Raw genomic sequence first — 24,099 nt, 5'->3', positions numbered from 1 at the left:
AATGACCGCACATGATGCTCCATACTGTATAATGACCGCACATGATGCTCCATACTGTATAATGGCCACACATGATGCTCCATACTGTATAATGACCGCACATGATGCTCCATACTGTATAATGACCGCACATGATGCTCCATATTGTATAATGACCACACATGATGCTCCATACTGTATAATGACATACAGGCACGCAGCTCACACACAGGCACGCAGCTCACACGCACGCAGCTCACAAACACATGCAGCTTTGACACAAATGCATCACACACGCAGCCATCACACACACACGCAGCCATCACACACACACACACGCAGCCATCACACACACACACACGCAGCCATCACACACACATGCAGCCATCACACACACACGCAGACATCACACACACACACACACGCAGCCATCACACACACACACACACACACACACACACACGCAGCCATCACACACACGCAGCCATCACACACACGCAGCCATCACACACACGCAGCCATCACACACACACACACAGCCATCACACACACACACACAGCCATCACACACACACACACAGCCATCACACACACGCAGGCATCACACACACGCAGCCATCACACACACGCAGCCATCACACACACGCAGCCATCACACACACACACACACACACACACACACGCAGCCATCACACACACACACGCAGCCATCACACACACGCAGCCATCACACACACACACGCAGCCATCACACACACACGCAGCCATCACACACACACGCAGCCATCACACACACACACGCAGCCATCACACACACGCAGCCATCACACACACACACGCAGCCATCACACACACACACGCAGCCATCACACACACACACGCAGCCATCACACACACACACGCAGCCATCACACACATCACACACACACACAATCTCCTCTGTGATGCAGGGGCGGCTGATGTCCATGTGCAGCTCTCTGCTGAAGTCTTCAGTCTCCTGCTCACAGCTCTGCACTATCCCGGCACCTCCCCCGTCTCTCCTTCTCTGCCGGGATAGCAGCTAAGAGCAGAAGCCGGAGCTCCGTGCACACACAGCCAGAGGTAGTGAATCGCTGACCTTTCTTCTTGATTGCTGCAGGCTCTCTCCTTCAGCGTGGCAGCGCCGCACAGGGGGCGGGAGGGGGGGGGGTGTTGCGCGGGCGGTCAGGAGGCAGCTTTTATAAAAAAAAAAAAAAAAACAGGCTCTCTCTACGTCCCGGAAGTGGGCGGGGCTTCACCGGCGGCCGCAAATTCGGGATTTTAAATGCCCGAAGCGGGACAGCGGGACCCCGGTGCCAAAGCGGGACTGTCACGCTGAAATCGGGACGGTTGGGAGGTATGCTTATATGGTGCCCAGTGCGTGGAGGAGAGTCTCCTCTCCTCCACCCTGGGTACCAACCGCACATAATCTGCTTACTTCCCGCATGGTGTGCACAGCCCCGTGCGGGAAGTAAGCAGATCAATGGACCCCTAGGTGTGCGGAATCCCTGCAATTCCGCATTTTTAATGAACATGTTGCTTTTTTTTCCGCTATGCGATTTTTTCGCGGAAAAAATCGCAACATTTGCACCAAAAATGCGGAATACCCTGTAAATAATAGGAGGCTTATGTAAGCGTTTTTTTTCGCGTTTTTATCACGTTTTTATAGCGAAAAAAACGCAAAAAAAACGCTAACAATCCTGAACGTGTGCACATGGCCTAAATATCTGCAGGAGCTCCATACTCCTCATCCCCCACCTGGTCTAATCATCTGCACCTCATTGTACAGAGTCCTCATCTGCAGATAATGGAAAAGAAAACACAGCACCCAGTGTCAACACAAGACACAAAGCCTGCAAAGTGATGGCTCAGGGATGAGCTGTGCCAGGATAAATACCGCAAAGTATTTATGGCTTCAATTAATTTTGGAATCCATGCAACAATAAACCAAAAGACAGTTAGTACAGACGCAATGTGTTAACACTTTCCTGCAATTAGCAATTTACATAAAGTATAATACTTGTGAATACATAAAACTTTCTATTATACACTCATCAACATTGAATTTACAACATAAAAAAGGAAAAGTCGTGGAATTATAGAAATCACAGGATGGAGATGTTCCTGATCTGCAAATAATGAAAAATGGAAATGCATTTTTCAAAACATCGGGCTTTCGTCAGTCTGGAGAACGAGCCCCGTGCAGAAATCCCGACAATTCCAGCCTCGGCTGCTATCAGTGAGTTTATTAATGGTCATCTAACGAATGTTTTGCAGCTGAAAGCACTTGGGAAAATCATCAAGATCCTCTGCTGGCAGCTCCTGAGTAATCACCGATCTATAACGTCCCCGATCTGGTCGATGGGAGACAAGTCTGGATACGCTGCAGCCATGAGAACACGTTTAGGCCACGCAGGATGCTCACAGTAGTACGAGCAAGATGTGGCCTGGGGTTGTGCTGAAAAACGGCTCCTGGGATATTGGAGAAATGGCCGAAACACTGGTTCCACCATCAAATCAGTGTAACACTGAGGTGTTAGTGACCCGGAATGAAGACTAGAGGGAGTAGGATCAGAGTGACGATCCTTCATGAAGGTCTTTTCCATCATGACAGATTAGTTTTACAAATAACTTTCTTAGTAATCAGTTGACATATTTGCACTTTGTCCCTCCTGGTCCATTGGAGTTTATCATTTATTGGTGTTGGTGATGGTTCAGTAATTTATTCAGTGTCCATATATAGTGATACGGGAAAAATATCTGTTTCTACCGTTTTAGCCAGTAGATTGCAAAATATGAAAAGTGCTCAGTGGTTGATACCTTTGAATGGCTAACTGAAAAGATGGTAGCAAATAGCAATATCAGAGTACCGTATTTTCCAGCGTATAAGACGACTTTTTAACCCCTAAAAATTGTCCCAAAAGTCAGGGGTCGTCTTATACGCCAGGTACGGCGTGTGCAGGGAGCGATCCTGGATGTTCCCAGGGTCTGAAGGAGAGGAGACTCTCCTTCAGACCCTGGGATCCATATTCATATAAAAAATAAAGAATAAAAATAAAAAATATGGATATACTCACCCCTCCGACGAACCCTGGCTGTCACCGCTGCAAGCGTCTGCCTCCGTTCCTAAGAATGCAGAGAGTGAAGGACCTTCGATGACGTCGCGGTCACATGATCGGTCAGGACAATGATAACACCTCTATATACAGTAGATAACACAGGATCCACCATTCACAAAAGGTGATGTAACAGCTCACCTCCTCCTCATCCTGTACAATGACTGATAACTCCTCTATATGTGGTGGATAACCGAGGATCCACCATTCTGAATAGGTCATGTCACAGCTCACCTCCTCCCCCCCCTATATAATGATATAATTGCTTCTAATATTCAGTGCCCAACGAGAAATAAAAATCTAACATTAGGCCTGGTGGTCAGTGCGACAAACGCAAGATTTTGTTTTACCTATAGAAAGTGGTATGAAATATAAAATCTGATTTAAACAATAGATCATTTTGTTATGACACAAGAGACTTTTGAATGCTCGAATGGAAAGAAAATGGGGACTCTATGTCATTGAGAAGTTAAGGTGCTGTCTGGGCAATGTGACTGTGCACATGCAGGGCCGGGATAAGACATTTTGGTTCCCTAGGCAGATGGAGCCAATAGTGCACCTGAATGATCTATAACCACCCCACTGTCCACCATTGTCAGATATACAGGTGCTTCTCACAAAATTAGAATATCATCAAAAAGTTAATTTATTTCAGTTGTTCAACACAAAAAGTGACTCATATATTATATAGAGTCATTACAAACAGAGTGATCTATTTCACGTTTGTTTCTGTTAATGTTGATGATTATGGCTTACAGCCAATGAAAACACAAATGCCATTATCTCAGTAAATTAGAATAATTAGCAAAAAACACCTGCAACGGCTTGCTGAGTGTTTAAAAAGGTCTCTTAGTCTGTTTCAGTAGGCTCCACAATCACGGGGAAGACTGCTGACCTGACAGATGTCCAGAAGGCAGTCACTGACACACTCCACAAGGAGGATACGCCACAAAAGGTCATTGCTAAAGAAGCTGGCTGTTCACAGATTGCTCTATCCAAGCATATTAATGGAAAGTTGAGTAGAAGTAAAAAATGTGGTAGAAAAAGGTGCGCAAGCAACCAGGATAACCGCAGCCTTGAAAGGATTGTTAAGAAAAGGCCATTCAAAAATTTGGGGGAGATTCACAAGGAGTGGACTGCTGCTGGAGACATTGCTTCAAGAGCCACCACACACAGACCTATCCAGGACATGGGCTACAAGTGTCACATCCCTTGTGTCAAGCCACTCATGACCAATAGACAACGCCAAAAACGTCTTACCTGGGCCAAGGAGAAAAAGAACTGGACTGTTGCTCAGTGGTCCAAGGTGTTGTTTTCAGATGAAAGTAAATTTTGCATTTCATTTGGAAATGAAGGTCCCAGAGTCTGGAGGAAGAGTGGAGAGGCCACAATCCAAGCTGCTGGAGGTCTAATGTGAAGTTTCCACAATCAGTGATGGTTTGGGGAGCCACGTCATCTGCTGGTGTAGGTCCGCTGTGTTTTATTAAGACCAAAGTCACTGCACCCGTCTACCAGGAAATTTTAGAGCACTTCATGCTTCCTTCTGCCGACAAGCTTTTTGGAGATGGAAATGTCACTCTACAGCAGGACTTGGTGCCTGTCCATACTGCCAAAAGTACCAATACCTGATGTACAGTTAGGTCCATATATATTTGGACAGAGACAACATTTTTCTAATTTTGGTTATAGACATTACCACAATGAATTTTAAACAAAACAACAATTCAGATGCAGTTGAAGTTCAGACTTTCAGCTTTCATTTGAGGGTATCCACATTAAAATTGGATGAAGGGTTTAGGAGTTTTAGCTCCTTAACACGTGCCACCCTGTTTTTAAAGGGACCAAAAGTAATTGGACAGATTAAATAATTTTAAATAAAATGTTCATTTCTAGTACTTGGTTGAAAACCCTTGGCTGGCAATGACTGCCTGAAGTCTTGAACTCATGGACATCACCAGACGCTGTGTTTCCTCCTTTTTGATGCTCTGCCAGGCCTTCACTGCGGTGGTTTTCAGTTGCTGTTTGTTTGTGGGCCTTTCTGTCTGAAGTTTAGTCTTTAACAAGTGAAATGCTGCTCAATTGGGTTGAGATCAGGTGACTGACTTGGCCATTCATGAATATTCCACTTCTTTGCTTTAATAAACTCCTGGGTTGCTTTGGCTTTATGTTTTGGGTCATTGTCCATCTGTAGTATGAAACGACGACCAATCAGTTTGGCTGCATTTGGCTGGATCTGAGCACACAGTGTGGCGGCTCTGAATACCTCAGAATTCATTCGGCTGCTTCTGTCCTGTGTCACATCATCAATAAACACTAGTGACCCAGTGCCACTGGCAGCCATGCATGCCCAAGCCATCACACTGCCTCCGCCGTGTTTTACAGATGATGTGGTATGCTTTGGATCATGAGCTGTACCACGCCTTCGCCATACTTTTCTCTTTCCATCATTCTGGTAGAGGTTGATCTTGGTTTCATCTATCCAAAGAATGTTCTTCCAGAACTGTGCTGGCTTTTTTAGATGTTTTTTAGCAAAGTCCAGTCTAGCCTTTTTATTCTTGATGCTTATGAGCGGCTTGCACCGTGCAGTGAACCCTCTGTATTTACTTTCATGCAGTCTTCTCTTTATGGTAGATTTGGATATTGATACTCCAACCTCCTGGAGAGTGTTGTTCACTTGGTTGGCTGTTGTGAAGGGGTTTCTCTTCACCATGGAGATTATTCTGCAATCATCCACCACTGTGGTCTTCCGTGGGCGCCCAGGTCTTTTTGTATTGATGAGTTCACCAGTGCTTTCTTTCTTTTTCAGGATGTACCAAACTGTAGATTTTGCCACTCCTAATATTGTAGTAATTTCTCGGATGGGTTTTTTCTGTTTTCACAGCTTAAGGATGGCTTGTTTCACCTGCATGGAGAGCTCCTTTGACCGCATGTTTACTTCACAGCAAAACCTTCCAAATGCAAGCACCACACCTCAAATCAACTCCAGGCCTTTTATCTGCTTAACTGAGAATGACATAACGAACTGATTGCCCACACCTGTCCATGAAATAGCCTGGGAGTCAATTGTCCAATTACTTTTGGTCCCTTTAAAAACAGGGTGGCACATGTTAAGGAGCTGAAACTCCTAAACCCTTCATCCAATTGTAATATGGATACCCTCAAATGAAAGCTGAAAGTCTGAAGTTCAACTGCATCTGAATTGTTTTGTTTAAAATTAATTGTGGTAATTAGGGTTGAGCGACTTTTGCTTTTTTAGGATCGAGTCGGGTCTCATGAAACCCGACTGTCTCGAAAGTCGGATCGTGTGAAAGCGGCCGATTATTGTGAAAAGTTGGGGGCCAACCGAAGCACGAAACCCAATGTAGGGCAATGGTGATATATTTTTTTTTTTTTCTCTCTCTCTCTCTCTCTCTCCTCCGTCCCTGCAAAGTTTGTGTTTCACTGTGCAAATCGCTATATCCCAAACGTTAAGATGGCGGTTTTACCCCCTGTGACGCCGCACAAAGCAAGCCGGAACCTATGTCATCACGCTGCCCACACTCCTTCATTGGCTGAAAAAATGGCGGGGAAAGCGTCATATGAAACGCGACTTTGGCGCGAAGATCGCCGACCGCATGGCCGATCCCACAGTGGGATCGGGTCGGGTTTCATGAAACCTGACTTTGCTGAAAGTCGGCGACTTTTGAAAATGTCCGATCCGTTTCGCTCAACCCTAGTGGTAATGTCTATAACCAAAATTAGAAATTTTTTGTCTCTGTCCAAATATATATGGACCTAACTGTAAAAACAACAGCTGACCTGCTTTACTGCTGGTTCATTTGGTCACGTCACTGCGGGCACTGTGACTCCCAGTATCTAGTCACATTTTGCCAGTTTGGCCTCCACCAATTAAATTTGTTACCTCATCTGTCAATTTACACTCTATTATGTGTTACCAAATTATACAACGTCTGCAACTGCAAATAACCAACTGTGGATCAGGAGGAGACGAGCACAGGGACGGCGTGATTCATAGTTTCGCCCGCAGAATGACTAATTGTGCCTAATTAAATAGTATTCAAATGACTGTGGCATTACACATCGGATATATGTGGGGAGCGGGCACATTTACCTTATTCCCACACAATTTACATAATAACATTACACTTTCTCTAGATTGTGTGGTACCAGGTTGCATCAGTGGCATATTTAATGCCCAGGTTATACCATCATGCTCCATATCACTATATACAAAAGATGTATAACTTATACCAGCTGTACGTATATTATTATATGCAGGAGATGCCCAGGTTATACCAGCTGCATATATAATTATATACAGGAAATACCCAGGTTATAGCAGCTGTACATATATCAAGATACACAGGAAATATCCAGGTTATACAGCTGTCCATATATGATTATATATAGGAAATACCCAGATTATACCAGCTGTACATACTGTATATAAATATATACAGCTAATGAATAAAGTACATAAGGAGCTTAAAAGGAATCTGTCACCACTTTTATGGCATAGCAGCTAAAAATATCGCCTTATTAAGTGTCTGTTATGCATTCCCTACATCATTATAGAACCCCCTGACTCCCCTTGTATACTCACAAAAATGTTTTTTAATGTGTCCCAGCTGTTTTTTGTTAATTATTCTAATTTACTGAGATAATGACTTTTGGGTTTTCATTGGCTGTAAGCCATAATCATCAACATTAACAGAAATAAACAGTACATGAGTTACATGAGCTCATGTACCAGGACTACGTTTGCCAGCGCATGCGCACTTCTGTTTTTTGGCTTTGCCCGCAGTTGGGCAAAGCGTATTGCGCAGGCGCACAAGGCTATATTTCTGAGCAGTCGTGAGTTGTCGCACGGGACAAGAGGCATTATCGATGAAGTAGGACGGCGACCAACAGCCGATGGGCGTTAAGTAGAGACCCAAAACCCGACCCATCGGACCGGACTGAGAAATTAACATACAGCACGGGACACAGTCAGGGGGTTCTATAATGATGTAGGGAATGCATAGCTCTTGAAGCTCATCAAGAGAATGCCAAGAGTGTGCAAAGCAGTCATCAAAGCAAAAGGTGGCTACTTTTGAAGAACCTAGAATATAAGACATATTTTCAGTTGTTCAGACGCTTAATAAGGCAATATTTTTAGCTGCTATGCCATAAAAGTGGTGACAGATTCCCTTTAAACACCCCAGTATAAAGTACAGGTGCTTCTCACAAAATTAGAATATCATCAAAAAGTTAATTTGTTTCAGTTCTTCAATACAAAAGTGCAAATTGCCTCTTCTGAGAAAAAGAGGACGTAACCCTGTAGCGCCACCTGTTGGTAGTAGCGATCCTACAAGTCACAATCAACCCTTTAACGAGTCGTGCAATATGACTTAGGATAAAAGCCAAATCAGTATCTCAATTCGCAGACACGGTGTTTCGGGCTGTTGGCCCTCGTCAGTGCGAAGCATGAGAACTGATTTGGCTAGGTGAGAGTGCAGCGCCCCAGAGTCCTGGTCGTTGCAGTACTGTGGCTCCGCCACTAAGGGGAGCTATGGTACGTCTGATGGCACTGAAGGAGTTCACCTGACCAGGTATCACAGACACCAATACATTTCACAGCCGGGCCACCAGGGGGAGCTAAGGGTTCTATTCATTAGGCCACTCCTCACATACTGGTAAAACTGGGGGTCAGGCAGGAAGTTAAACAGAAAGCTGACTGGGTTGGAACCAGGCAACACCTTGTGGCAGAGGGTATTGTGGGAGAAGATTCGGTAGGGTCCCTGTCAGGGGTGGGATCCTGACAGAGGCCTGGCAACTTGAGCGAACGTAACGGGACTGTGCCTGCTCAGCATAGCGGTGGTGCCCAAGGAGGGATTGGAAGCGAGATAGATTGTGCTGAGTGAGAAACGAGATCAAAGCAAGAAGGAGAATACCAGTAGGAGTCGTGCTGTAAGACCGAGGCAACATCCTACTGAGGCGCACTACCGGCGGCCGGAACGCCGAGGGAGTATTACAATATTCAGCTTCAGGCAATACTCTAAACCAACGGCAGGACAGTCAGTCTAAGGCGGGCTGTCTCACCTAAATCACCTATGCAGTCTTGGGGGGCAACTTGTGGAGAGGGGCGACTCTAGGGTCCCGGAAGAGCTCCGAGCCTACCCGTCATACGGGTGCCGTCCTAACCGTAACATCAGGGAGGGACGGAGGATTAGCAGGACATCATCTAATCGAGTTGTGAGGGAACTTAAGAAACGGACACAACAGTTGTGGGGACTTTCCGTAAGCACAGCAGGGAAGGATCGCAACACATAGCGCTAGCAGGAAGGCACAGATTTCCACCTGCAAGGAGAACTCTGGAGGTGCCATTGGACCGGCCGGACTTGCGCAGCCTGGTTAACCGTATTCCGGATTGAGGACCCAGAGATCTTCAGTAAAGAGGTAAAGAGACTGCAACTTGGTGTCCTCGTTATGTACTGCACCGCACCACCACCACCATCCACATCTATCTATCACTGTACGCCCCTCAGCAGGGTCACGGACCGGGCCTAGCCACCGTGACAACCCCAGAGCAGAGACTCAGAGGCCCGGTACCGGGTACCCCTCGGCCCTGCGGCAGTGGGGGCGCTACAACTGGCTCTGGACTGGGGTCTAAGGGGTAACGTTTCTCCTTATGGATAGTGACATACCAGCTGGCTTGTCAAGGTAAGGAGGCTTATTCGCCGTGCAATGTTCCTCTGGGAAATTAAATTAGCAAATTGCCTCTTCTGAGAAAAAAAGGACATCGTTAAAGGGTTGATTGTGACTCAGAACTACACGGAAGGACCTGTTCAATGGCCTGAAGAGAGCCGGGACCACAGTCTCAAACATTACCATTAGTAGCACACTACGCCGTCGTGGATTAGAAAACTGCAGGGTGCGCAATGTTCCCCTGCTTACACCAGCCCATGTCCAGGCCTGTTTGAAGTTCACCAAAGACCATCTGGCTGATTCATAGGAGGCATGGGAGAAGGTGGTTTGGTCAGAAGAGAACAAAATTGAACTTTTTGCTATTAACTTCATTTGCCATGTTTGGAGGAAGAAGGATGACTACAACCCCAAGAACACCATCCCAACCGTGAAGCATGGTAGAGGAAACATCATACTTTGGGGGTGCTTTTCTGCAGAGGGGACAGGAAAACTGCACAGTATTGAAGGTAGGATGGATGGGGTCATGTATCGCTAAATTTTGACCAACAACCTCCTTACCTCAGTAAGAGGATTGAAGATGGGTCATGGTTGGGTCTTCCAACACAGCAATGACCCGAAACACAGCAAGGACAACTAAGGAGTGGCTCCGTATGAAGCATTTCAAGGTCCAGGAGTTGCCTAGCCAGTCTGCAGACCTGAACCCAAAAGAAAATCTTTGGAGGGAGCTGAAACTCAATGTTGCCCAGTGACAGCCCTGAAACCTGAAAGATATTTCATGCAATAAAATGTAATTTAAGTATTTAAAAATCATACAATGTGATTTTTTTTTTTAGATTCTGTCTCTCACAATTGAAATGTAGCTATGATAAAAATTACAAACCTCTCCAATCTTTGTAGGATGGAAAACTTGCAAAAACGGTAGCGTATCAAATACTTATTTTCCCCATTGTATATAATTTTATACAGAGGATGCGCAGGTTATACCACCTGTACATATATACAGTACAGACCAAAAGTTTGGACACACCTTCTCATTTAAAGATTTTTCTGTATTTTCATGACCATGAAAATTGTACATTCACACTGCAGGTTTCAAAACTATGAATTAACACATGTGGAATTATACACAGAAGATGCCCAGGTTATATCAGCTGTACATATATAATTATACACAGAAGATGCCCAGGTTATACCAGCTACAGATATATAATTATACACAGAAGATGTCAAGGTTATACCAGCTGTACTTATAATTATGCACACATATATCACTATATGCAAATTGCCTCTATAGAGAGGAAAAGGGCTTAAACGCTAGTGCCACTTATCATGCATTCATAAAAGTCAGTATCAACTCTTCCTATAGGTGGCACTAGAGTCCTAGTCCTCTTCCTCTCTGAATAGGTAATTTATATATTTAACTTCGCAGAGGAACATTGCATGGCTTATAAGACTCCTTACACTGGCATTTCAGGCATGTTACTCTCCACTAGAAGAAACGTTACCCCTTAGATTCCATATCACTATGTGTCAGCTGATGCCTATGTTATACCGGTAAGTTGTTCCTTTGCTGTATACGTAGTGATTACTATACGATTATCTTGCAGTGATACATGGAGCGTCCTGTGAGTATAAACGATGCATTAAATAAGAATTGCTCTCTTCCTCTCCTCGTGTCATGTCAGATGGCTGCGGCTCTGGTGAACAGGAGATCTCCGCATCCTCTTCCCTTCTCAGCCCACACTATATGTTCCCTGCGCAGACTACACACATGTCCAGAATGCAAATCTATACGTATGAGTCACCGCAGCGCGGAGAATGGATCCAGCCTCACACAAGGAGGGAGCGCAGCATCCTCAGCCTTGTTCTGTGTGTGCAATTAGACAGATATGTGAGCAGCATGCTGGAAGCTGCCGGGGCTGGGGAGAGGACATCTATTTTAGTCCATCTATTCATGCCTGTAGGAGACTTTGCTGTCACCCCCTTCCCGTATCTGCTGTAGCATAAGCCCTTCCTGACGAATATACTTAATAAGGCTAAGTCACACAGGTAGCTGGGAGGTGTTAGAAAGAATGAACAAAAGGAATGAATTAAAGAATGAATATAACTTATTGGTATAAAATATAGAGAAGCATAATAGGTTTCCTGGGCATTGGAGACATGGAACGAACACGGAATATGTGCAGATTACTGTGGAATGAACCAGGGATTGGATTCAGACTGTCATTCCTGCTTCAGTTGAACCACTTGTTAAAATTACAGCCGGTTCGCCGATCCAGGAAAAAACGGTACCCTGACCCAGTGTCGTTCCTCTCCTCATCCCAGCAGAGCAACCATATACTCCATGAGACACATCATCCTCTGCAGAGCACAGTCCGGAGAGTCCGTTAATGGTTGGGGTGGAGGAAAGAGACAAAGTCTTTACAGTACAGAGACTGTTAATGGTTGGGGTGGAGGATAGAGACAAAGTCTGTACAGTACAGAGTCCATTAATGGTTGGGGTGGAGGATAGAGACAAAGTCTGTACAGTACAGAGTCTGTTAATGGTTTGGACGGAGGATAGAGACAAAGTCTCCACAGTACAGTGTCCGTTAATGGTTGGGGCGGAGGATAGAGACAAAGTCTGTACAGTACAGAGTCCGTTAATGGTTTGGACGGAGGATAGAGACAAAGTCACTACAGTACAGTGTCCGTTATTGGTTGGGGCGGAGGATAGAGTCAAAGTCTGTACAGTACAGAGTCCGTTAATGGTTGGGGTGGAGGATAGAGACAAAGTCTGTACAGTACAGAGTCCGTTAATGGTTTGGACGGAGGATAGAGACAAAGTCACTACAGTACAGTGTCCATTAATGGTTGGGGTGGAGGATAGAGACAAAGTCTGTACAGTACAGAGTCTGTTAATGGTTTGGACGGAGGATAGAGACAAAGTCTCCACAGTACAGTGTCCGTTAATGGTTGGGGCGGAGGATAGAGACAAAGTCTGTACAGTACAGAGTCCGTTAATGGTTTGGACGGAGGATAGAGACAAAGTCACTACAGTACAGTGTCCGTTATTGGTTGGGGCAGAGGATAGAGACAAAGTCTGTACAGTACAGAGTCCGTTAATGGTTTGGACGGAGGATAGAGACAAAGTCACTACAGTACAGTGTCCGTTATTGGTTGGGGCAGAGGATAGAGTCAAAGTCTGTACAGTACAGAGTCCGTTAATGGTTGGGGTGGAGGATAGAGACAAAGTCTGTACAGTACAGAGTCCGTTAATGGTTTGGACGGAGGATAGAGACAAAGTCACTACAGTACAGTGTCCATTAATGGTTGGGGTGGAGGATAGAGACAAAGTCTGTACAGTACAGAGTCTGTTAATGGTTTGGACGGAGGATAGAGACAAAGTCTCCACAGTACAGTGTCCGTTAATGGTTGGGGCGGAGGATAGAGACAAAGTCTGTACAGTACAGAGTCCGTTAATGGTTTGGACGGAGGATAGAGACAAAGTCACTACAGTACAGTGTCCGTTATTGGTTGGGGCAGAGGATAGAGACAAAGTCTGTACAGTACAGAGTCCGTTAATGGTTTGGACGGAGGATAGAGACAAAGTCACTACAGTACAGTGTCCGTTAATGGTTTGGACGGAGGATAGAGACAAAGTCACTACAGTACAGTGTCCGTTATTGGTTGGGGCGGAGGATAGAGACAAAGTCTGTACAGTACAGAGTCCGTTAATGGTTTGGACGGAGGATAGAGACAAAGTCACTACAGTACAGTGTCCGTTATTGGTTGGGGAGGAGGATAGAGACAAAGTCTGTACAGTACAGAGTCCATTAATGGTTGGGGAGGAGGATAGAGACAAAGTCTGTACAGTACAGAGTCCATTAATGGTTGGGGTGGAGGTTAGAGACAAAGTCTGTACAGTACAGAGTCCGTTAATGGTTTGGACGGAGGATAGAGACAAAGTCTCTACAATACAGTGTCCGTTTAATGGTTGGGGTGGAGGATAGAGACAAAGTCTGTACAGTACAGAGTCCGTTAATGGTTGGGGTGGAGGATAGAGTCAAAGTCTGTACAGTACAGAGTCCGTTAATGGTTGGGGTGGAGGATAGAGACAAAGTCTGTACAGTACAGAGTCCGTTAATGGTTTGGACGGAGGATAGAGACAAAGTCTCTACAGTACAGTGTCCGTTAATGGTTGGGGCAGAGGATAGAGACAATTCTGTACAGTACAGAGTCCGTTAATGGTTGGGGCGGAGGATAGAGACAAATTCTGTACAGTACAGAGTCCGTTAATGGTTGGGGCAGAGGATAGAGACAAAGTCTGTACAGTACAGAGTCCGTTAATGGTTGGGGCGGAGGATAGAGACAAAGTCTGTACAGTACAGAGTCCATTAATGGTTGGGGTGGAGGTTAGAGACAAAGTCTGTACAGTACAATGCACACTGCATACTCTGACATAGTATCATTTTTCGTATGTGCCACCTATGTGCTGCTGCTATCCAACATGATCGTTCAGCGCCACCAACTTAGGACGAGGGAACGAGAGAGGAGATAGGAGGACGTACTCTGCAGACTCTCTTATTCCGCTTGTCTTGGCGCCCAATCTTGCTTGCTCCCTCCCACTTGTCCAAAATGACACCCTCTGCCGCCTGTTCTTTGAGTGATGCAGGGGTGCAGTGAGTGCCTGCCTGGCTGCCAATTATCTAAATAAATAAAGCCGCCATATGTTACTTTAATATCTTGGTTGGTTTCGTTGCACCACATTTTCCTATGCGGAGCGCAGCAGTCAAGATAAGTTCACCACGAGATGCCAAAGCTCTCAGTATGATGCAGTCTTTGTCATCTCATCTGATTTTCTCTGCATAGGCAGCGTGCAAGATGACAAAACTCCCTTTATTATACTGCGAGCTTTGTCATCTCAGTTGTCTATGCAGAGCGCAGTAGCCAATTACACATTAATCTTAACGGCTGCATCGGATCTGTATAGGCAGCAACTGAGATGACAAATTGGTGAGGCTGAATTTATTGGGAAATGCAGTGACAGCATTGCTCTGAAGTGTATATTGGGGTAATTGTCACCACGATATCTGTACTCAGAGAACGATCACTGTGTTATCTGTGATATTACATAGGACTGCAGGTGACGTCTACTACATTTGCTGAAAGGGCAATGTGCTCTTCATTTTACTAACTGTTATCTTAATTTTATGGATGGGGAAAGGGCGTATTTCTGCAAAATTAGGAACAACTCTTATTAATCCTGTTTTCTAATGGGGTCACTGCTTAATGCTGTGGGTGCGGTCTTTGGACCAGTTTTCGATCCATTGACAAACCTTACTTTCTAAACCTTAAATCTTTAATTTACCCATCAGGTGTTTATGCGGGACAGTAACAAATGCCTTTGCAAAGTCCAAAAGCACTAAATCCACAGTTACCGCTCTATCGTGGTTTCTGCGCACCTTTTCATAAAAACTTATACGTTTAATTTGACAACATCTGTCCTTAGGAAAAATGGAAGAAGTGCACACTTGTAATAAGTGCATTGTGTAGGCAGACATTCACACTGTGGCCATTAACAGACAAAACCTAGGATAAAAACAATGAGCAATTACCCTGTAAGTAAGTAAGTAGGTCAGTAAATAGTAATAGTACATGTAAAAAACATGGGGTATTTGGTTGACACTGATTAAACCAAAGAAGTGTAAAAGCCATCCCACCGCGACAAGGTGTACGCAATCAGGACCATCCTCTTACTAGTATTTAATCTTTTCCTTTTTTACGTGGCCAGGTCCATCCATGACAGACGACCTCTGCAGACATGGGCTCCTTGGACGATGCAGATGAGCAGCACAACCTGCAGGTTGGGATGGACCCATCGCAGGATATGGAGAGGGACACTCAGTACAGCTGGGCCGCGCTGTGGAACATACTGACCATTGGGGGTAGTATCTGTCTGCTCGTCCTTTCCCAGATATTGGTGAGTCAAATGCAGCGGCTATTATACAGTCAGTGTTGCAGTGTAAGGCAGGGGCACAGGGGCAGTTGCCTAGGGATGCCCAAAAATGTTTTAGGTTAGGGCTATGGTTAAGGTTGACATTGGGCTTAAAGACTAGTGTTAGGGTTAAGTGCCTACGGTTAGGGTTCGATGTAGGCCTAAAGGCTAGGGTTAGGGCTACGGTTAGGGTTGGATTTAGGCTTAGTGTCTAGTGTTAGGGTTAGGGCTATAGTTAGGGTTGGATTTAGGCTTAAGGTCTAGCATTAGGGTTAGGGCTATGATTAGGGTTGCATTTAGGCTTAAAGGCTAGTGTTAGGGCTATGGGTAGGGTAGGATTTAGGCCTGAAGGCTAGTGTTAGAGCTACAGTTAGGGTTGGATTTAGGCTTAAGGTCTAGTTTTAAGGCTAGGGCTATGGTTAGAGTTGGATTTAGGCTTAAAGACTACTGTTAGGGTTAGGGCTATGGTTAGAGTTGGGTTTAGGCTTAAAGGGCTAGTGTTACAATTAGGGCAACGGTTAGGGTTGGATTTAGACTTAAAGGCTAGTGTAAGAGTTAGGGCAATGGTTAGGGTTGGATTTAGGCTTAAAGGATAGTGTTAGGCTTAGGTCTAAAATAGTCATACAAAAACCCTACAAAAACAGTCAATAGGTAAGGAAGCACTAAATACATGTTTTGCCCTGGGTGCTCGGAGCACACGCTACACCACTGGATACAGTATACAGTGGGTACGGAAAGTATTCAGACCCCTTTAAATTTTTGACTCTGTTTCATTGCAGCCATTTGGTAAATTCAAAAAAGTTCATTTTTTCTCATTAATGTACACTCTGCACCCCATCTTGACTGAAAAAAAACAGAAATGTAGTAGTTTTTGCAAATTTATTAAAAAAGAAAAACTGAAATATCACATGGTCATAAGTCTTCAGACCCTTTCCTCAGTATTCAGTAGAAGCACCTTTTGAGCTAGTACAGCCATGAGTCTTCTTGGGAATGATGCAACAAGTTTTTTGGGATTTGGGGATCCTCGGCCATTCTTCCTTGAAGATCCTCTCCAGTTCCGTCAGGTTCGATGGTGAACGTTGGTGGACAGCCATTCTCAGGTCTCTCCAGAGATGCTCAGTTGGGTTTAGGTCAATTTAGGTTGTTGGATGCCTAAAATGGCATGCCACCCAGATGATCAGTACAAATCTTTCACCCCACCCCCCGTCATACTGTACTGCAGCCCACTACCACCACAGTTCTGCACGGCTCTCGAGGAAATGAGCAAAATTACAGTGATGGATGCAAAAGCTTATTAACCAGCCTGCACTCTTGTAACTCGGTTTGCGGTGTGTAAGAATACACTAGTAGCTGCCACGCTGGAGTGTATCCTTAATGCAATAGTGGTGACGGGTTGCAAACATCATCATCCTCCAGATGGATCCGAAATGAGATTTTCATACAGACCATCTGGAGCCTGCAAGCCATCCCCAGGATCCAAATATGATCAGTCCCTGAGTCATAGACTCTGATTAATGTGATTGATGTGGGAGCGCGCACCTTGTGTCCGGGGTAAAGCATTCTGCTGGTCAGATTCATTTACCCAAAATGTCTTATTGTAAGTGAAGCAAAGTAATACTTTAGAAAATAACAATAATTATAGAGATGTCGATATCAATTGCATTTAGAAATATTCATATAGATCTGAACTTCTTATGCATTTAGGTTGTCACACAGTTGCTATTTTCCAAAAAGATTACCAAATATTGGACAATCCCTTTAAAATTGCAGTACCACCTATGAACACTAGAGGGGGTCCCTTTCCTAAAATATTGCCCCATGGTGGGGAAAAAATTTGACTTTTCAAAGGGTTTCCAGATTGTTTTACTTCTGTGTGATGCACATTTTTGGGCAGTGGAAGTGGTTTATGTTACGCACCGCAGACGAAACAGGACAAGATCAATTTATTGGGTGAAAAAAAAAAAAAAAAGAAAGAAAATGTCAAATAGGACTCCTCTAAATCTGGGAATCTTCCATGCTTAACTTACATAGACTACCGTTCCAAAGTTTAGGGTCACTTAGAAATTTCCTTATTTTTTAAAGAAAAGCACAGTTTTCTCCAATGAAGCGATCATTAAATGATTCAGAAATACACTCTATACATTGTTAATGTGGTAAATGACTATTCTAGCTGCAAACGTCTGGTTTGTAATGCAGTATCTTCATAGGTGTATAGAGGCCCATTTCCAACAACCATAACTCCAGTGTTCTTATGGTACTTTGTGTTTGCTAACTGTGTAAGAAGGCTAATGGATGGTTAGAATACCCTTGAAAACCCTTGTGCAAGTATGTTAGCACAGCTGAAAACAGTTTGGCTGATTAGAGAACCTATAAACCTGACCTTCCTTTGAGCTAGTTGAGAATCTGGAGCATTACATTTGTTGGTTCTATTAAACTCTCAAAATGGCCAGAAAAAAAAGAACATTCATGTGAAACTCGACAGTCTATTCTTGTTCTTAGAAATGAAGGCTATTCCATGAGAGAAATTGCCAAGAAACTGAAGATTTACTACAACAGTGTGTACTACTCCCTTCAGAGGAGAGCACAAACAGGCTCTAACCAGAGTAGAAAGAGAAGTGGGAGGCCCCGCTGCACAACTGAGCAACAAGACAAGTACATTAGTCTGTAGTTTGAGAAATCGACGCCTCACAGGTCCTCAACTGGCAGCTTAATTAAATAGTACACGCAAAACACCAGTGTCAGCGTCTACAGTGAAGAGGCGACTCCGGTATGCTGGCCTTCAGGGCAGAGTGGCAAAGAAAAAGCCATACCTGAGACTGGCTAATAAAAGGAAAAATACTAATATGGGCAAAAGAACACAGACATTGGACAGAGGAAGATTGGAAAAAAAGTGTTATGGACAGACGAATCCAAGTTTGAGGTGTTTGGATCACACAGAAGAACATTTGTGAGACGCAGAACAACTGAAAAGATGCTGGAAGAGTGTGACGCCATCTGTCAAGCATGGTGGAGGTAATGTGATGGTCCGGGGTTGCTTTGGTGCTGGTAAAGTGGGAGATTTGTACAAGGTAAAAGGGATATTGAATAAGGAAGGCTATCACTTCATTTTGCAATGCCATGCCATACCCTGTGGACAGTGCTTGATTGGAGCCAATTTCATCCTACAACAGGACAATGACCCAAAGCACACCTCCAAATTATGCAAGAACTATTTAGGGAAGAAGCAGGCAGCTGGTATTCTATCTGTAATGGAGTGGCCAGCGCAGTCACCAGATCTCAACCCCATTGAGCTGTTGTGGGAGCAGCTTGACTGTATGATGCCAAAAAGTGGCCATCAAGCCAAACCAACTTGTGGAGGGGCTTCTGGAAGCATGGGGTGAAATTTCTCCAGATTACCTCAGCAAATTAACTGCTAGAATGCCAAAGGTCTGCAATGCTGTAACTGCTGCAAAGGGAACATTCTGTGACGAATGCAAAGTTTGAAGGAGAAAATTATTATTTCAAATAAAAAATCTTTTTGTTTTAACCTTGTCAATGTCTGAACTAGATTTTCAATTCATTTGGCAACTCACTTGATAAATAAAAGTATGAGTTTTCATGGAAAACACAAAATTGTCTGGGTGACCCAAAACTTTGGAACCGTAGTGTAGGGGATAGGATAGATTCCCAGGTAATGATCCTCCCCATTGGCAAAATTCCAGCAGCACAGAGAATTTTATGACAAGAGTTTGCTGACCTTGGAGGAGGTTTGACTAGAAAGAGCAAATATCAAATATTAAGAGCAGGCACAGAGTATTTCAGGGTAGGAGTGTGCTGGTGCAGTGGGACGGTACAGAACTGAGAATTACATATTAGAATGAACAGGGCACGACAGCAGCACAGTATTTCAGAAGATCTTAAGATAGGTTACAAAGTGTGCGTAAAGGGCAGGGAGCGCAGCAGCACAGAGTATTTCAGTAGAGTAGTGTGGGAGGTTGCAGAGTTTAGGTTAAAGAAGAGAAGTTGCAGCAAAAAGAAAGCGTAAGGCCGGCCTCACACTCAGCGTATGTAAATACGGTCCGTTTTTTATGGCCGTAATACGCAGAAAAGTCCCCAAAATAGTGGTCCGTATGTCATCCGTAGGCAGGGTGTGTCAGCGTATTTTGCGCATGGCATCCTCCGTATGTAATCCGTATGGCATCCGTACTGCGATATTTTCTCGCAGGCTTGCAAAACCGACATCTAATGGATTTATGGGCTCAAATGTTCGTTAAAACATATATACAGTATATATATATATATATATACATATATATACATATATATATATATATATATACACATATATACATATATATACATATATATATATATATATATATATATGTCATTGAGACACATATATATATATATTCTGTATTTATATTTAATTCAGCGCGATATATGTGAAAAGCCGATAATTCAATTGCCGGCTTTTCATTTCTCCTTCCCAAAGCGGACAGGATATGAGACATGGTTTACATACAGTAAACCATCTCATATCCCCTTTTTTTTTGCATATTCCACACTACTAATGTTAGTAGTGTGTATGTGCAAAATTTGGGCGCTGTAGCTGCTAAAATAAAGGGTTAAATGGCGGAAAAAATTGGTGTGGGCTCCCGCGCAATTTTCTCCGCCAGAGTGGTAAAGCCAGTGACTGAGGGCAGATATTAATAGCCAGGAGAGGGTCCATGGTTATTGGCCCCCCCCTGGCTACAAACATCTGCCCCCAGCCACCCCAGAAAAGGCACATCTGGAAGATGCGCCTATTCTGGCACTTGGCCACTCTCTTCCCACTCCCGTGTAGCGGTGGGATATGGGGTAATGAAGGGTTAATGTCACTTTGCTATTGTAAGGTGACATTAAGCCAGATTAATAATGGAGAGGCGTCAATTATGTCACCTATCCATTATTAATCCAATTGTATGAAAGGGTTAAAAAACACACACACACACACACACACATTATTAAAAAGTATTTTAATGAAATAAACACACAGGTTGTTTTAATATTTTATTGCTCTCTCAATCCACCTGAAGACCCTCGCTCTGCAATATAATAAACCAACAATATACATACCTTCTGATGAACTGTCACGTCCCACGAAGTAAATCCATCTGAAGGGGTTAAATCATTTTACAGGCAGGAGCTGTGCTAAAGCACTCGCTCTTGCCTGTAAACCCCCAGGTACTGAAAGGAAAGCTGGGTGATCTGTACTTACATTGAGTCGCGGTGAGGCGCCCTCTGCTGGATGAACTCATATGAACTCGAGCGTGGGAACTTTTCCAAGGCTCCAGTTCATGAGGACATCCAGCAGAGGGCGCCTCACCGTGACTCAATGTAAGTACAGATCACCCAGCTTTCCTTTCAGCACCCGGGGTTTACAGGCACGAGCGAGTGCTTTAGCACAGCTCCTGGCTGTAAAATGATTTAACCCCTTCAGATGGATTTACTTCGTGGGACGTGACAGTTCATCAGAAGGTATGTATATTGTTGGTTTATTATTTTGCAGAGCGAGGGTCTTCAGGTGGATTGAGAGAGCAATAAAATATTAAAACAACCTGTGTGTTTATTTCATTAAAATACTTTTTAATAATGTGTGTGTGTGTTTTTTAACCCTTTCATACAATTGGATTAATAATGGATAGGTGACATAATTGACACCTCTCCATTATTAATCTGGCTTAATGTCACCTTACAATAGCAAAGTGACATTAACCCTTCATTACCCCATATCCCACCGCTACACAGGAGTGGGAAGAGAGTGGCCAAGTGCCAGAATAGGCGCATCTTCCAGATGTGCCTTTTCTGGGGTGGCTGGGGGCAGATGTTTGTAGCCAGGGGGGGGCCAATAACCATGGACCCTCTCTAGGCTATTAATATCTGCCCTCAGTCACTGGCTTTACCACTCTGGCGGAGAAAATTGCGCGGGAGCCCAAGCCAATTTTGCCCAAGCCAATTTTTTCCGCCATTTAACCCTTTATTTTAGCAGCTTCAGCACCCACATTTTGCACATACACACTACTAACATTAGTAGTGTGGAATATGCAAAAAAAAAGGGGATATGAGATGGTTTACTGTATGTAAACCATGTCTCATATCCTGTCGGGTTTGTGAAGGAGAAATGAAAAGCAGGCAATTGAATTACCGGCTTTTCACTAACACCGCTGCGTATTTCTCGCAAGTCACACTGCTGGTCTGTGTGGAATCCGTATTTTTCTCGCCCCCATGGACTTTCATTGGCGATTTTTTTGCGCAATACGGTGACAAACGCAGCATGCTGCGATTTTCTACGGCCGTACAAGACCGTATATTACGGATGCGTAATATACGGCAGATAGGAGCTGGGACATAGGGAATCATTGGGCCGTGTGTAATGCGAATTTTACGGACGTAGTTTATGCGCTCATACGTCCGTAAAACTCGCTAGTGTGAGGCCGGCCTAAGATTGTAATGTATAATCTCCTTATGACACATATATGACCAGAGGCATGACTAGGGGATCAAAACAGGGGGAGGCAGAAAACTTTTTATACACAGTGACAGGTAACTTTCTGATGGGAGACGTTCACTTTTCCTGTCTGTACTATCTGGCCCAGACCACCGTGATGACTTCTCCCACCCACAACTTAGAAGGTTTTGAGTGGATTTCTCATATTTCCAGCAACTCTACCTATTACCAGTCTACACAAACTCCCAAGTTATAATTTCCTGATTGCCCCTAAATGATCTTAGTGTTCCCCTCTCGAGTAATATTGTCCTGGATGGGTTTTCCCCTCCTGAGTGTCCCATCAACAATAATGCCCCCTGTGACCAGCAAAAAGTAATAATAAATAATGCCTCCCAAGTGCCCAATTCACAATTACTAATGCCCCCTCATAATGTCCCCGCCCTGTGGCATTCATTCAAGGATCCGGGTGGGCCCATCGTCTAAGTGGCTCAGGACCACTGCCCTTTACTTGCCACCTTTTTCCACCAGACATTACCCAACTTCTTCTCTTTTAGGATTTAACCACCCTGCAGAGTGGATTCTGGACGGTGGAGATGCCCGGCTCTGTGTTGGTGATCGTTTTCTTCGTTGTGGCATTGATTGGCACCATGGTACGTGGAGACTTGGATTTATAATAATCCAATAATATTATTATGATATAATCGAATATATAGTAATATCAGGTTGATAGAGGAAGGAGAGATACGGGAATCCGCAACTTCGATGATTTCTCTTCACATAGTCAGATGCATCCGAAAATGATCAATTCTGGAAGGGCTTGTTCACACGTTGCATTATTGTTACGGAAAAACAATGCAGCATTTTATAGTACCAGCAAACTGATTTTTACAATCTTATCCATGCTGCTTATTTTTTCCTTGCAGATTTCAACCTTCAAAGCGTTTTACAAATCGATTCTTTCAGCGTTTTTTTCGTCCATTCTAACGAAAATGGAAAAAAACACAAGTCAAAATGCATCAAAAACACTTGTATTTTACTAAACGTTTTTCCTGCCAGCGCTCTGCAATTTTCAGGACTGTTCATTGAATTAGACGGCAGACGGGTAGAGGTTTTCCAATCAGTTTGGGGGTCTTCTCCGGACAGAGATCATTAGGATATAGGGAGCTAAGCTTCCGTTCCATTTCCGGAATCTTTTGTAACGAGCAGATACAGGATCAGGACCGGCTGACTTCTGCAATCTTCCCATTCACCCCTAGGAAGCAGAGATCCTGATAATTGTGATGAATCGAAACACAAAGTATATAAGAAAGTTACCGGACTTTTCATTGTGTATTGTATGTATCAATTCGTCACCATCAGTAAGATCTCTGCTTGCTGTGGATAATGATGAGGACACTCATAGACAAGCTGTATACTTTGTATAGAACTAAATAGCAAAGTCTTATATAACAACAACAACACATGTTTCAGCAGTCTACCCTACATAATTATCAGAGCCATGTGTCTAAGTAATTAGGACTAATGTGACCTATCATCACAAATCATATGAAAATGCCAACAGAACAGATGATACTAGGGTCCATATTAATATAAAAATACAAACTTTTTTTATTAAAATACAATAGACTCAGGTTATAGGGGAGTAGTCACAAAGAAAGGTCACAGTATAGTGCAAGATTGGCCACGCAGGGAACTGAAATTGTGACTATGAGGTATCAATCATCACCCTAAAGTACATCACGTTCTAAATTGTGTCATATAGGGTACATTGCATCATATATCACCTCAATCGTGCCGCTAAGACCCGCCAAGCCATGCTATAGCCTTTATTAAAAATAAGCCTTTAAGTCAAA

The 24,099-nt window shown here is 43.9% G+C and overlaps 1 protein-coding gene across 4 annotated transcripts in view; it reads left to right on the top strand.

Moving 5' to 3' along the window:
* PTPN5 (protein tyrosine phosphatase non-receptor type 5) overlaps nucleotides 1-24,099 on the top strand; it is a 170,521-nt gene that overhangs the window by 102,582 nt on the left and 43,840 nt on the right. For all 4 annotated transcript variants that reach the window (XM_077287173.1, XM_077287170.1, XM_077287169.1 and 1 more), the window contains 2 exons: nucleotides 15,574-15,762; nucleotides 22,801-22,896. In XM_077287173.1, coding sequence (XP_077143288.1) covers nucleotides 15,604-15,762; nucleotides 22,801-22,896 — 255 coding nt within the window. In that variant the 5' untranslated portion in view covers nucleotides 15,574-15,603. The remainder of the gene's footprint in view (nucleotides 1-15,573; nucleotides 15,763-22,800; nucleotides 22,897-24,099) is intronic.

The sequence above is a fragment of the Ranitomeya variabilis genome, chromosome 2 (genome assembly GCF_051348905.1).
Source record: "Ranitomeya variabilis isolate aRanVar5 chromosome 2, aRanVar5.hap1, whole genome shotgun sequence".
In the NCBI taxonomy this organism is placed as follows: domain Eukaryota; kingdom Metazoa; phylum Chordata; class Amphibia; order Anura; family Dendrobatidae; genus Ranitomeya; species Ranitomeya variabilis.
This window is presented reverse-complemented; position numbering and strand designations above follow the sequence as displayed.